The sequence below is a fragment of the Melopsittacus undulatus genome, chromosome 8 (genome assembly GCF_012275295.1).
Source record: "Melopsittacus undulatus isolate bMelUnd1 chromosome 8, bMelUnd1.mat.Z, whole genome shotgun sequence".
Classification (NCBI taxonomy): domain Eukaryota; kingdom Metazoa; phylum Chordata; class Aves; order Psittaciformes; family Psittaculidae; genus Melopsittacus; species Melopsittacus undulatus.
Genome location: NC_047534.1, coordinates 20,105,892 through 20,118,657, shown reverse-complemented (window position 1 = coordinate 20,118,657; position 12,766 = coordinate 20,105,892). Strand labels below are relative to the sequence as shown.

At 40.3% G+C, this 12,766-nt stretch overlaps 1 protein-coding gene across 3 annotated transcripts in view; it reads left to right on the top strand.

The window, feature by feature from the left end:
• The window catches only part of LRP5 (LDL receptor related protein 5), a 132,290-nt gene that overhangs the window by 23,028 nt on the left and 96,496 nt on the right, over positions 1-12,766 (top strand). For 2 of the 3 annotated variants that reach the window (XM_034065091.1, XM_034065090.1), the window contains exon 2: positions 5,949-6,345. In XM_034065091.1, the coding sequence (XP_033920982.1) occupies positions 5,949-6,345 (397 nt within the window). The remainder of the gene's footprint in view (positions 1-5,948; positions 6,346-12,766) is intronic. The other variant, XM_034065092.1, reaches the window with a different exon arrangement.

Genomic DNA, 12,766 nt, shown 5'->3' with positions numbered 1-12,766 from the left:
GAATCTGTTAAAGAAATATCCTGTTTTCTCTTGAATTTCAGACCTTGATTCTACCTAAAATCAGATAAAATGAAAATGAATCTGCCTTACTTAATAGCCAGAATGCTTTCTTTCATGATTTGGAGAGGGAAATTATATTCAAATGGATTGATCTGGGGGGTGACAGGATTGGAATGAAATTTGAGGAAGAAGTATATTTTACTCTTAAAATAGTGTTATAACCCTGCTGTCACTAAATAGCTGTTCCTTCACAGTGCACTGACCCACAGTCACTGCATGATTCTCAGAGAAAAGTCTTAGCCACGTCAGGAACGAAAAGCTGAATGTGTCATAGAGCTTTCTTCTTGAAAATCTTCAAGTGCCTTGCTCAAGCATGAGTAGGCTTCTCAGCAGCCCTTTGAGGTAATTAACAGCAGAAGGAAGGGTATGTTTGTAGTAGGTGGAATGATTTTTACAAATCTTTGGGCTGAAGATCACTTGGGTTCACTAAAGGGGTATATGTGGGAGTGAAACTGAGGAGCCCTGTGCTCTACAAACTGCTACCAGCTACCTCTGTGTTGCAGCAAGAATATGCTATAATTTAGTAATTACACTGGGAATTCACCTTATCTACAGTAATGTGTTTTGAGGATGAAAGCAATAGCCCTCTATTCTTTGGAGCCCTTGTACCTGGCAAGTTTAAACTCGGGGTAAATATGTAGAGTTACTACAGGAAGATCAACATTTAATCTACTTTTTGAAGTCAATGATTCCAGCTTCTCTGCATCAACTGCCAATAAAAAAGGACTGGGGTTGAGAATGCGCAGTATTTAAGATAGAGTCTTAGAATGGTTAGGGTTGGAAAGGACCATAGGTCATCTAGTTCCAACCCCCAGATATCTAATTCTGATCCCCTGTATTTTTTTTTCCCCTGCTTATTACAGGACAGTTGCATAAAGAGTAAAATGAACTTCATGTATCTGTGGGATTTGTACATGCCATATTCTCTTCTTGCCTAGCAAGGTTTCACTGAGTCTTTTAGTTGTGCTTGATTTTAGGAGTTAGGTTTGGCTAAGCTCCTGATTACCTTCTTTTCTCTTCCACACCAAAATCTCTCTCCTTTTTACCTTTTTTCCTGTGTCTGTATGGCTCCTGTAGTGTCTGTGTGTCCTGGCATGTGAGCTGCCACCAGCTGCCACCAGCTGTTGTCTCTTTCCCCTTGAGGTAAGCCATGGAAAATGGGGGTAATGCCCAAAAGGGTGATGGCATGTGGAATAACTTTCTTCCCTAAAGGTTTAGAAGGATTCTCAAACTACTCATCAAAAGGTCTAAGCCTTCTTATGCTTCTGAAGATTTAGAGCTGGACAACAGGAATCACTTTGTGCTGTAGAACTGGTTTCTCTGATTAATTTATGGCTGCTAGAACCCTGCCTACATGGTCTTGTTTCTGCATAGCAGCTATTTTTAAGTATAGAAGGCTGAGGCATGCTTACTCCATATCCTGTCTTGGAGTTTCCGTAAGACTGTACACCCTTGGGTGAAAAAGTTTTGACACATTTGTTTTTTACCATCTTGTGTGCCTGCAGCAGGGGTGTGGGGAGGTTGTTTTTGTTCCTTGGTAATGAATGTTTTTGCGGTTTGGGACATTGACTGCTGCAAGAATTATATGTTATTCTCTCTGTCCAGCAGTACAGATGGCTTAACCACAGAGGTCGCCTCTGCGTTTGCCCTGTTAAGAATTGAAATAATATTTAAAATACAAGTTGTTGCACATACTGTAATTTTGAATGGCTATTTTAGCTTGTATGCTTATTAAAATGAGATCTTTGTTTTATGTTGCGTACCAGGATCCCAAGATCCTTGGTCACTTCTCTTAAAAGCACAGTTAAACCTTTCCATGACCTTTAGCCTAGTTAACTGATTTAACAGTTCTTAAGGAAAGCTTTTCTCCTGCGCTATACAAGGCATCTGTGTGTATGCTATGCTGCTGGTGCTTTCAAGAGTAGGAATCGTGCACATGCCCCCTTATACTCATGTCATTCTATAGGGGCTTTAAGGGGAAGGAGGCAAAATGTAGGCATGTCACCAAGTATCAAGCAGTCGTATAAATATAACTTTTTAAAACTCTCATGCTCAGCTTGTCTTAGAATTGTTGCAGCTTTGCAGCTCACCAGCAACTGATGACAAATGCTCTGTTGATACAATTCATGATCATAGAATCACAGAATGGTTTGTGTTGGAAGGGACCTTAGAGCTCATCCAGTTCCAACCCCCTGCCATGGGCAGGGACACCTTCTGCTAGACCAGGTTGCTCCAAGCCCCATCCAACCTGGCCTTGAACACTGCCAGGGATGGGGCAGATACAGTGTCATCTGAGCCTCGATATATAAATGAGTTGAGTCCTGTCATACTGTTTTTTAGAACTATTACAGAAACTAATAGCAAGGATCATATACTGCATTTTTTAGTTGCTTGTCCCATGTCACTTTGCTGAAGCTAATGAGTGCCTCTGAAGCACTTAATAAAATTTAAGTGCTGTGCATGGGAAAAATGAAAATGTTAATGGCTGAATTCAGAAGCAACACATTGGCCATTTGATTTGTTGCCTTCTGAGTTGTTTTTTTCCTTCTCATGCCTTAAAAACCTGTTGGTTATAATCACATAGAGTGTCAATGTGCTTTTGAATTGTTAAACTGTTAAGTTTAGTAGTTCTATGAAGCTAAATTCTATGCATCTATGCATCTAGAAGGCCATCTGCCTTCTTGATTGCCTTTTTCAGATTTACTGCTTCCTAACTAGGGAAGCTGGAAATCTGAAGTTCTGTGAACTTTTCTTGGGACATCTTGGAGCTTGTTTTGCAGCTTCAACTAAATACTGCTTGAGCTAGCTTTGCCTGCTAGTGAGCCATCACAACCTGATGTGATAAGTGTAAGGCCATGGGAACAAAGCATTTAATCACTATGCCTTATGCGTTATTTTTAAGGTTGGGAGACCCTGTGCTTCTTCAGCAGCTTTCTAAGAATCAATGTTGAGAACCAATTATGTGTTTTGATCAGTTGGGGGGGGGGTTCCCCTTTTCTTTTTCTTCATAAAAATTTTTTATAAAATTTGGACTTAATGAAAAGGCCAATGGGGAGGATCAGAGAAGTGAGTACGAGTTTTGTTCTTTTTAAAGGCCATTCTCAAGAAGCAGTTTACATTACTGTATAAATGCAGTAGAATTTTAACACTATTGCAAGCAGGGAGTGTGATTTCCCCACTGGGTCTTCATAGCCAATGCAATGTGGCTGCACTTCAGCCAGGATGACTCTATGGGACAGAAGAGATGGAGAGCACAGTGGTTCATGAGTTATCTGTATGCTATTTTCCTGTTGTATGCATCAGTCGGAAAGAAATCTCTTGAAAGGGATTAGATTAGACATTGTTCATATCTGATCATTAAGAGGCTAATTAAGTTAAGAAGCTGTTGAGGTCCTCTGAGGTAGATTGGACTTGATATTTCAGATTCCTTTTTCTTTTGTAATAGCATTAATAATGGCTTCAGCATGGAAATGTCTGGATGAAAATCCATCTATTCATATTCTTCAAAATACATTTTGGGACAATGTTTCAGGTCCTTTTTTAATTAATTTGTACATAGAATTTTTATGGCTTTGATATTTGGCTAGATATGGGTCTGGTTTTGTGAGGTAATGTACATAACTTGAGAAGCATTCTGCTCCAACAGCCTGCTAACATCAAACTTTCCAATGTTCAAATGGTTTGGTACAGTGCCACTTAAAATTGACATAGTTATGGGGAACCAATGAGTTGCAGAGAAGAAACCAAGTACTTTGCATTGTAGACATTTTTTCTTCTGTTTTCAATAACTAACCTGTCGGGTGCTTTTTCTAGTGTTTTCAAAATGACAGAGAGGAGGACTTGGCAAGTTAGGAAATGAGAGAGGAGTGATACTGAGACTTAATTTCTTAGGAAATAATTCTCCTCAAGCTGTATAAACTTTCTTGAGTTAAATATTATAGAAAACAAAGATATTGCATTTTCAGTGAAACATTTGTGATAACAGTTGTTTGTGTTCTTTGCTGTCCAAGATCCTCAATAAAACCACCAGCTGATTTAAATTTTCTTTATTACTTTCATCAGCATAGACTTCCTCCAAAAAGAAAAACAAAGCCACCTCCTTCCTGATCTGGGTGGGTGGGTGTGGGAAGAGGAGGGGATGGGTAAAGAAGGGGGATAAGACCATGCAGATACTGAACTTTTATGCATGTTTTTCATCTGAAGCTGAGGTGTAGATTCTGAGGTCCTTGGCCTTCACATAAGTATGTAGACTATTGTCAGAGATGCATTTCACTTTGGCCCATGCAGTGGCACACACACTCTAGTGAGCATGTAGCTGGAGCCAGAGTTTGTGAAAAAGCCAGTAGCACGTGGTGAGGCTGCTGGCATAGCAGAGCTGGAACCTGGACCTGTATTGGGGGTACTGGTTGGTGAGAAGCTCCCTATGACCAAGTGTGAGCTTGCAGTCATTGTGATATGAGCTTGCAGATACGGCTGCTGCCTTTGCAACCATATCTGCAGGTAACTGTTTACTACTAGATGAAGAAGCAAGCCTCCACTTTGAGGAGAAAAATGAAGTGGTAAACTTGGCCATCCATGTGGCTGGTATGGTTTGGGAGGAATGTACGTCTGCTTAATGTCCACTTCTGGAAGAAGCAGTTGGGCCAAATCATGCCTTTGTCTCTGAATCATTCCTTCTCCCCCACAGCAGATCCTTCAGAGGATCTTACAATCTCCCTCTGCTAGAGTTTTGTAATATTCTGCATGGCAAGTGGAGGGAGGACTTGTAGGACTCAGACTTCACAACTTTCCTCCGCAGAGTGTGGAGGGACAGCCTCAGTTGCAAGCACAGATATGTCTCTGTCTTTGGGTATAATGGCAGATGAGATCTGGTGTGACAGTAAAGTCATCTTTTCTTGCTAAAATCTCTGCTAGTCTTACCACTGCCTCTATCTTACTGTTAGATCCAAATCAGCGAGGTTAACTTTCTTGCCTTATCATGAGTCTCTTTCCCCATCCCCCTCCTTTCTGCCTGTGAATGCCAGTGTTATCCTCTAAGGTCATGTCATTATCCAACTGAATCATGCAGACAAGAGATCTATAACCTGTGCAGCTACTGCTGGAATATCTCTGTGACTGTCATGTTGACCCATATTGAAGATTCCCATCCCTTTTGCATCTGTCATAAGTTAGATTTCCTTTCAGAGCCTTCCCTCTCATTCAGTACTAGGACTCTAGCTTCCACCACCCACTTAAAGCTTCTAACAGCAAGAACCTTTGTCCTTTTGCTCTGTCTGCCTCTGTGGGCAGTCCCCACAAACTTCCACAACCCACATCTTCATCTTTCTTCAAACTCTTCCTGTAATTTCTTTCTTGTGGTGCAGGGGAGAAGAGAGTAGTTCTGAACCTCTGTCACAATGTTTGCCATCGGGGAGGGCACTTGGTAGGAGTGTTCATGGTGTTGTATCTAGTAATGTTAGCTTTCAGCCTACTACTAAAAGTCATCAGAACTTGTTTTCTATGTGTGATTACTACTTCAACTGATTGAATCAAGCTTTTAAACCATGAAGATTTAATTTGATCTAAGTCTGGGTTTATGACTGACTGAAGGTATTGTTGAAGGGCCTCAATCTGAATTCTTAATTGTGTTGAAGATGCTATCCATATCCTGTAGCTATAGAATTGGGCCTGCTCTTCCCTCTGTCTTTTACTCCTGTGTCTGACATGTGGAAGGAAGAGATTTTTGGGTAGTGTTAATTTTTCTCTCATGAAACTTATCACATTCCTTCTGCTGTACTGCCTGTCCCGCTTACCTGGGAAAAGAAATCCTCCTTTGCCCTATGCCTACTCGGTGCTTCGACATCTATACATGCCAATAATATTAACGTGGTTTCTTTCTTTTCCTGTAGCGTCTCCCTTTCTGCTTTTCGCCAACCGGAGGGATGTTCGACTCGTGGATGCTGGAGGCACAAAGCTGGAGTCCACTGTAGTGGTCAGTGGTTTAGAGGATGCTGCTGCGGTTGACTTCCAGTATTCGCAAGGCATTGTTTTCTGGACAGATGTGAGTGAAGAAGCCATCAAGCAAACTCACATTAACCAAACTGGGAATGTGGTGCAGAATGTCATCATTTCTGGTCTGGTTTCCCCGGATGGCCTGGCTTGTGATTGGATTGGGAAAAAGCTTTACTGGACGGATTCAGAAACCAATAGGATAGAAGTAGCTAATCTGAATGGAACATCTAGAAAAGTCCTCTTCTGGCAAGACCTAGATCAGCCCAGGGCAATAGCTTTGGATCCTGCTCATGGGTAAATATTAACTTGACTTAAATGCTTAAATGGGTACAGTGGTGATAAATGTGGAGTTTTAGCTCTGAAAAAGAAACATAGCCTTTTTTTCAGTTTACGTTTTCCCAGGGTATTTTTCTCAAGACCTGTAGCTGAACATATGTTTGAGCTTAAATATTTTGCGGCAAGAAATAACAGCCAAGACACAGACCCAAAAAGAAAAATAGGGCTGTTCTTAGGTGCCAAGCCAAATATTCGAACAGTCTGATTGCCTAACTTATTCCATTGCACTTCCAAAGAGTAATTAATTTTCCAAGCCTTTTTTTGTTGTTATTTTCTCAGTTATCCTGTCCTGCAAGCTAACTTTTATTTGATATGTGATATCTATTTAATGTACCTAGACAGCAAGGTGTGTAAATCTGCATGAGTTTAAACAGGAATTCTCACTTGCTATGCTTCAGTAAACAAAATCAGTATATTTTTAAGTGGCAATGTTGAATAATCATCTTTGTGCCAGCAAGTGAAAGAATCCAGGTGATTCTGGATTCAGGGGGCTCTTGGTGATCTAAGGTGACCAGGTGAGGAGTAAGGGATGTGTTGCTTCTAGGGCTCTTGAAAATACTTGGATCTCTGTCTGGTTCCTTCCTCCCTCTTCAATACTCTCCGCCATTTCCCATGTGCTATTTACAAACCCTGTGCACAAACAGCACTGATGTTGTGTAGTTCGGGCCCCGTATTCGTTGCAGTGATGATTGAAGATCTGCTGTGCTTGATGAGTGAGGAGTTATGGGTAAATTAATTACATAATTTATTTTTTTAATGTATGTATTTTCATTATTTATGTGAATTATTATTTATAAATTTATGTATTTATACATAGAAAGACTTACAAGTACTAGATGAAACTGTGTGGACCCAAAGAAGCAAAATCCTTAGTTTTGTTTACTTGTCAAAGGCTGTAGCTGCCTGTATCCTTCAGGTAACTGGTGGAAAGGTACAGCTGTAATCAGTAAAAGGGAAAGTGACTTTGTTGGACCCAAGTACTTTTCCAGAGAGGACCTTATCCTATTAATTCTGACTTCAGCATGGATGTCTTTAAGGTGAAAGGAATACTTCCCATAGCAAATGGCAGTATGGAAGCATATTAAATAAACTAGCAGGAATCCTGTGTGTATATCCTGATAGCAAGTAATGTATGCAGACTTAATGCTGAAGACTAACTTTAGATCTGGAATTCACTAGTGTACTTTAAAGAGCAAATATGGTGTTAAATGGGGTATTTTATATGGAAGTAGATAGAATGGAATGGCACTTGCTATGAAATACTAACACCAGGTTGACATTTTGTAAGCTGCTGTAGTTCCTTGTCTTTTGACTGCTTTCTTTAAGGTGTTCCTGCCCACAGCAGCGGGGTTGGAACTGAATGAGCTTTAAGCTCCCTTCCAACCCAAACCAGTCTGTGAGTCTATGATTCAATGATTAAAAAAATACATTTGAGGAGGGACAGCTGTCAGGGTTTAAAAGTTCTCAGTTCAGAGTCTGAAATTAAAAGCTTCAGTCATGCCTAGCTGTTAATTCACTGTTTCCTTAGTGTCACAGCAAAGAGCCAGACCTAGTAACTGTTCTTACATCACCCACAACTGTGTTTATAGCAGCACTTAAATAAAACTGCAGTGGTGTTTACTGTGGTCCTCCAGGACCTTGGTCCCACGCAACAACAGTATGTCGTTTACTTAACAGTTAAGCATGTTGGTTTTCTGTTTAGAAATCATTGGGATCTGAATGCTGAAGCCTGATCCCTGTGAGCTTCAGTAGGCTGAGGCTTTGAGTATTTTAATTTCAAAGGCTGTGAATGCTAAAATGTTTTTAGCAATGTGTCATCTGACCCTCACCTGCTTTGGACTGCTTGAGAGGTAAGAGAATACTTAATAAAAACCTGACACTGTTGCAAATACTGGGCAGGAAAAACAAGGTATGGGTAAAGATTATGCTTTTTAGTAACTCTTACTTTCACTTGTGGCTACTTAGTTGAAACACAGAAGATACCCTAGGTTGTGAAACATCATTATTGCTGCCTTGAAAACAGAGACTAGTTTCTATTGTGTGTGTCTCTGTTTAGTGATTAATATCAAGTATAGAATTATTTTGAAGCTCTTGATTAATGATTTGAAACACTGTAATGAGGATGAATGTGGAAGTAGTACAGTTGTTTTCTTAGATGTCAGAAAAATACTCAACCATAACATTGGTTACGAGTCATATCCAGTATCTTGGTATGGCTGTAATTTCTGGGAGTTGGAAAGCTTTTGATATGTTTGTGGCCAAATTGCTACAAATAGTCTCATGCATGAGAAACTTGAAGTTCTTGTGGGAAGTGTTATTTACTCTGATTTTCAGATGGATGTCCTTGATGGTGACAGCCTTTCCATAAATGTTTCATTGGTCTCTTTTACATATTTCTCCCTTTTCCTGTTCATACTTAAGACTAAAGAGCATAAACTGTTCAAAGACCATTGCTTAATTTGTGAGCAGAGCTGCTGGTTCAGACAGGAAAAACAAACAAAAAAAAAGGTGATTTACCTTTTTATTATTTTTTTTTAACTCCCCAGCTGGAATTGCATGGGGCAGAGATGGAAATGTGTAGACTTTGTTAATAACCCCACAGAACTCACTCCACTGTTAGCAGTCTTGTTGCTACAAGTTCTGTGATTTCTCATACCCTGACTCCTAGAGACTGGGGCTTCTTTGCCCCATATACACTTAGTCTTAAGTAGTTTGGTGATAATCATGGTGTTCTTTCCTTTTTAATTTCTACACTATTTCTCAAGGGAGCAGAAGGAACAAGAGGATGGCTTTGGTTGTCTTGGTGGCACCATGTGTTGCGTTCATTTTTCAGGTGAAGTCAGGAATGTACCTTAGGTCATGAAGCTCTGGCTCTGGGGCCGAAGAGATGGTGGAAGTGGGATTCTCTGATTTAGAGGACTTGATATGAGTAGTTTATAGCACACAGAAGCAGTGTGGAAATCACTGCATATGCAGTAAGTGGGTCTGGTTGGACTGGCGCCATCCTGCTTGTTGTGAATGGGTGGTTTTGGTTTAACTCAAAACATGTTTCAATTTTTTGTTTTTATGTAAAATTAAGTAGTATAAACTGAAGTAAGAGTTTTTCCACATAATCTCTTGAATCTGTATTTAAACAGGGTTTTTGTTTGTTAAATTCTGTTTAAAATTCACAGAATTATAGAATCAGAGAACAGCTTGGGATCTAAATTTGCCTTCTTTCAGTTTAAAGCCAATCCCCCCTTGTCCTGTCACTACAGGCCCTTGTCAAAACCTCCTTTCCAGATTTCTTGTTGGCTCCTTTAGGCACTGGAAGCTGCTGTAAGGTCTCCCTGGAGCATTCTCTTCTCCAGGCTGAACAAGCCCAGTTCTTTCAGCCTGTGATTGTAAGTGTGCAAATGAACTTACTTATATTGCATGCCTTGACAAATTATTGGTTGTCATCTGAGTGTACTCTTTTCCCAAACATCGAGTTAAACTGCATCAGCATGCCAAAACAAGTAAAATGCATTGGCTTGAGCTAAGTTTAGGGTCTGTCTTTAAAGAGCAGATGGTGGGAGATATCTCCCAAGCTGATGGAGAGAGTTGAGCAGTTGTTTCTGCACCTTTTGATAGGAGGATCTCCTGACTTTTGAGCTGCTACAGCATGCTATTGTTCCCTTTCTTAAAACAAATTGTATTTTTTGAAAAGAAGAGCTGGGGTCAATGAAATGAATATCAGCCAGCAATATGCCCTTGCTGCAAAGGAAGCCAACAGCATCCTGAGCTTCATTAGAAGGTGTGTTGCCAGCAGATTAAGGAAGGTGAGCCTTCCCCTCTAGTCAGTGCTAGTGAGGCTATCCCTGGAATAATGTGTCCAGTTCTGGGCTCCTCACCACAAGAGAGATGCAGACTTGCAGTTATGAGCCTCACAAAGGGCCAGGTCACAAAGATTAAGGGATTGGAGCATCCAGTATAAAAGGCGGGGCTGACTGAGTTGGAATTATTTACCTTGGAAAAGAGAAGTTTGACCCTGCTTTGAGTGGTAGTGTTGCAGTAGACAATCTCCAGAGGTCCTTGCCAACCTCAGGGATTCAGTGATTTGGTGAAAGAGAAGCCTTTTTGATGCAGGGCTTATGACCTCATGATGTCTTCTCCCTATCTTGTTTACTGTGACTTCCCCGACCCCCTTAGAGTGATGGTATAATGCCGAGTTTCTTGTGAAGTGTTTTTAACATGAAATAATTTATTTATATATAATGTTTCCTCATCTCTGCTCAAAAATGTCTGTGAAGTAAAAGATATATTGTGTTGTCTCTTTTACCTTATCTAGTGACCGTGAGGAGCAGTTATGAGGTCCCATTTATCTTGGTTTTCTGTTTGATGTAGAGTTTTTGCATACAAATGTGTGTGTCATTCTTATAGAAGGGAAAATGCATAACACACACAGCACATGTAACTTTTTTTTGGGGGGGGGGGGCAGGGGTGGTTTTTGTTTTTTTTTTTAAACCAAGAAATCTTAATAATGCAGTTTCTTTTTCTCAGTCTATCAGAGGTATTTGCAGCAATACTGCACTCCAAGTTATAAATTATCTTCCTAATACCCCTTAAGTAGTGTTGCATGTATCTCCTTACTCTTTCTCTAGCTTATTGTGTTTGGAAATCTTCCTGAATCTCTTGCTCCAGGGATTCTTCGGCTTCATGGTGTCATGGCAGGGGGTTGGAACTAGACGAGCTTTAACATCCCTTCCAACCCAAACCATTCTGTGATTCTATGTAACCTGACTTTTTAACAAGCTCTGTTGAATGCATGCTTGTTTACCTTTGAGAAATCACTGGGGCGTCTTACTGCTTCCCATATGGGTGAACAGGGAAAAACATGCTTTTTCCTTGAAAGCACTTTATAGCAATAATATTTGAGCATCTATCAGTTGACAGGAAATTATGTTTTTCCTCTTTGTTCTCACTGGTCAAACAGCATACTCTGTATATCTAATGGATATGTTTTAAAAGAATAAACCTGTCAGAATATGCAAGTCTGTAGGAAAACTGCAGTGGAAAAGGGTGGTTTGAGGTGGGGGGATGGAAGAGGAGGGAAGGAGGAGGAATGTATGTTTGCTCTCCTTTAAATACATGTCTTTGAATACAGTGTGAGTGGTTGTGATAGTTACTTGCCGTGGCATACTTTGGGATTTGATGTAATGTTTTTTCGTCAAGAACATCCAGGTCTTGAAGTTTAGTGCTTGTGGGGGAAATAAATAAATAAATAAAGGGAAAAAAAAGGGAATTTGAGTGAGTAATTTGCAGTTTAATGCTATGCAAAATAACCATTCTTTTCCCTTCTGAAAACAACTGGTGCTATTGAATTTCACACTGGAGTGTTTGTAATTTTAAAGGTGGGATGGGGGAAGTAAGTTCTAAACATGCAGGAATCTAAACTTCAGAGCAATTTCCTGTAAACTCCTGTTTTGTGCCCTGGGCTCATATAAGTTCGAGAACACTGTTGAAATTGGAGAAGTTTGTGCTGATTTACATCATCTGTACAAGTGGTTCCCTTTGTGTAAGCAGGTTATGTAAGGTTTGGCAACAGCACCACATTTCGGGAGGTGGAAAAAGCATTTGGGCAGCGCTGGTCGTTTTTCATGATGTCCGCGATACCTTCCAGCGCAGATGGCTGATGGGCTGCTCTTGGGAGGCATGGCCAGGATTCCTAATTTTTGCAAAACTAATGACAGAAGAGGTGAAGCACCAGGAAGAAGTGACCTGCAGCTTTGAAACTGAGGGGAAATATGGTCTTCGTCCTGTTTTTGCTCCTGCACCTGGAATTATTTTAAAATGAGTTCAGGGGATAAAATAAAAAATAATAGTAATAAAACCCCCCCACAAAACAAACACAAAAATTCAGATCACTGGGATGCAGTTTAAAGTTTTACTGTCTTCAATTCTGTTTATTTTTGCAGGGTGGCTTTCAGTCCCATTCTTTTTATAATACTGCACCATTTAAGCCCTGATTTGATGTGGTAATTAAGTATGTGCCAGAACCCGTTGACTTGCTGGCTGCATTTGAGCTGCATTTGTTTAATTGCCTTATAGAAAGGCTTGGACTAGAGAGCGTGCTAGAGAAGCTTGCAGCTACCGTGCTTACTAATAGAGCAGTAGCAGAGTCTTACAGACTCTGTTAACAGAGTCCAATACTTCTGGGTGGTAGACTGGATGGACTGTTAGTTGTGTGTTCAGAAAGTATACATTTACACCTTCTCCCCAATAGGGCTTTGGATTTTGCTTGATGTTGTTCCTTCTGGTTTCTTTGGTGTAGGAAAGTGCAATTCAGTTTAGGGACAGAATTGGTGCAATTGTTGCAAAATTATTGTTAGATGTTAATCTCTCTGCTTCTCTTCCCTGC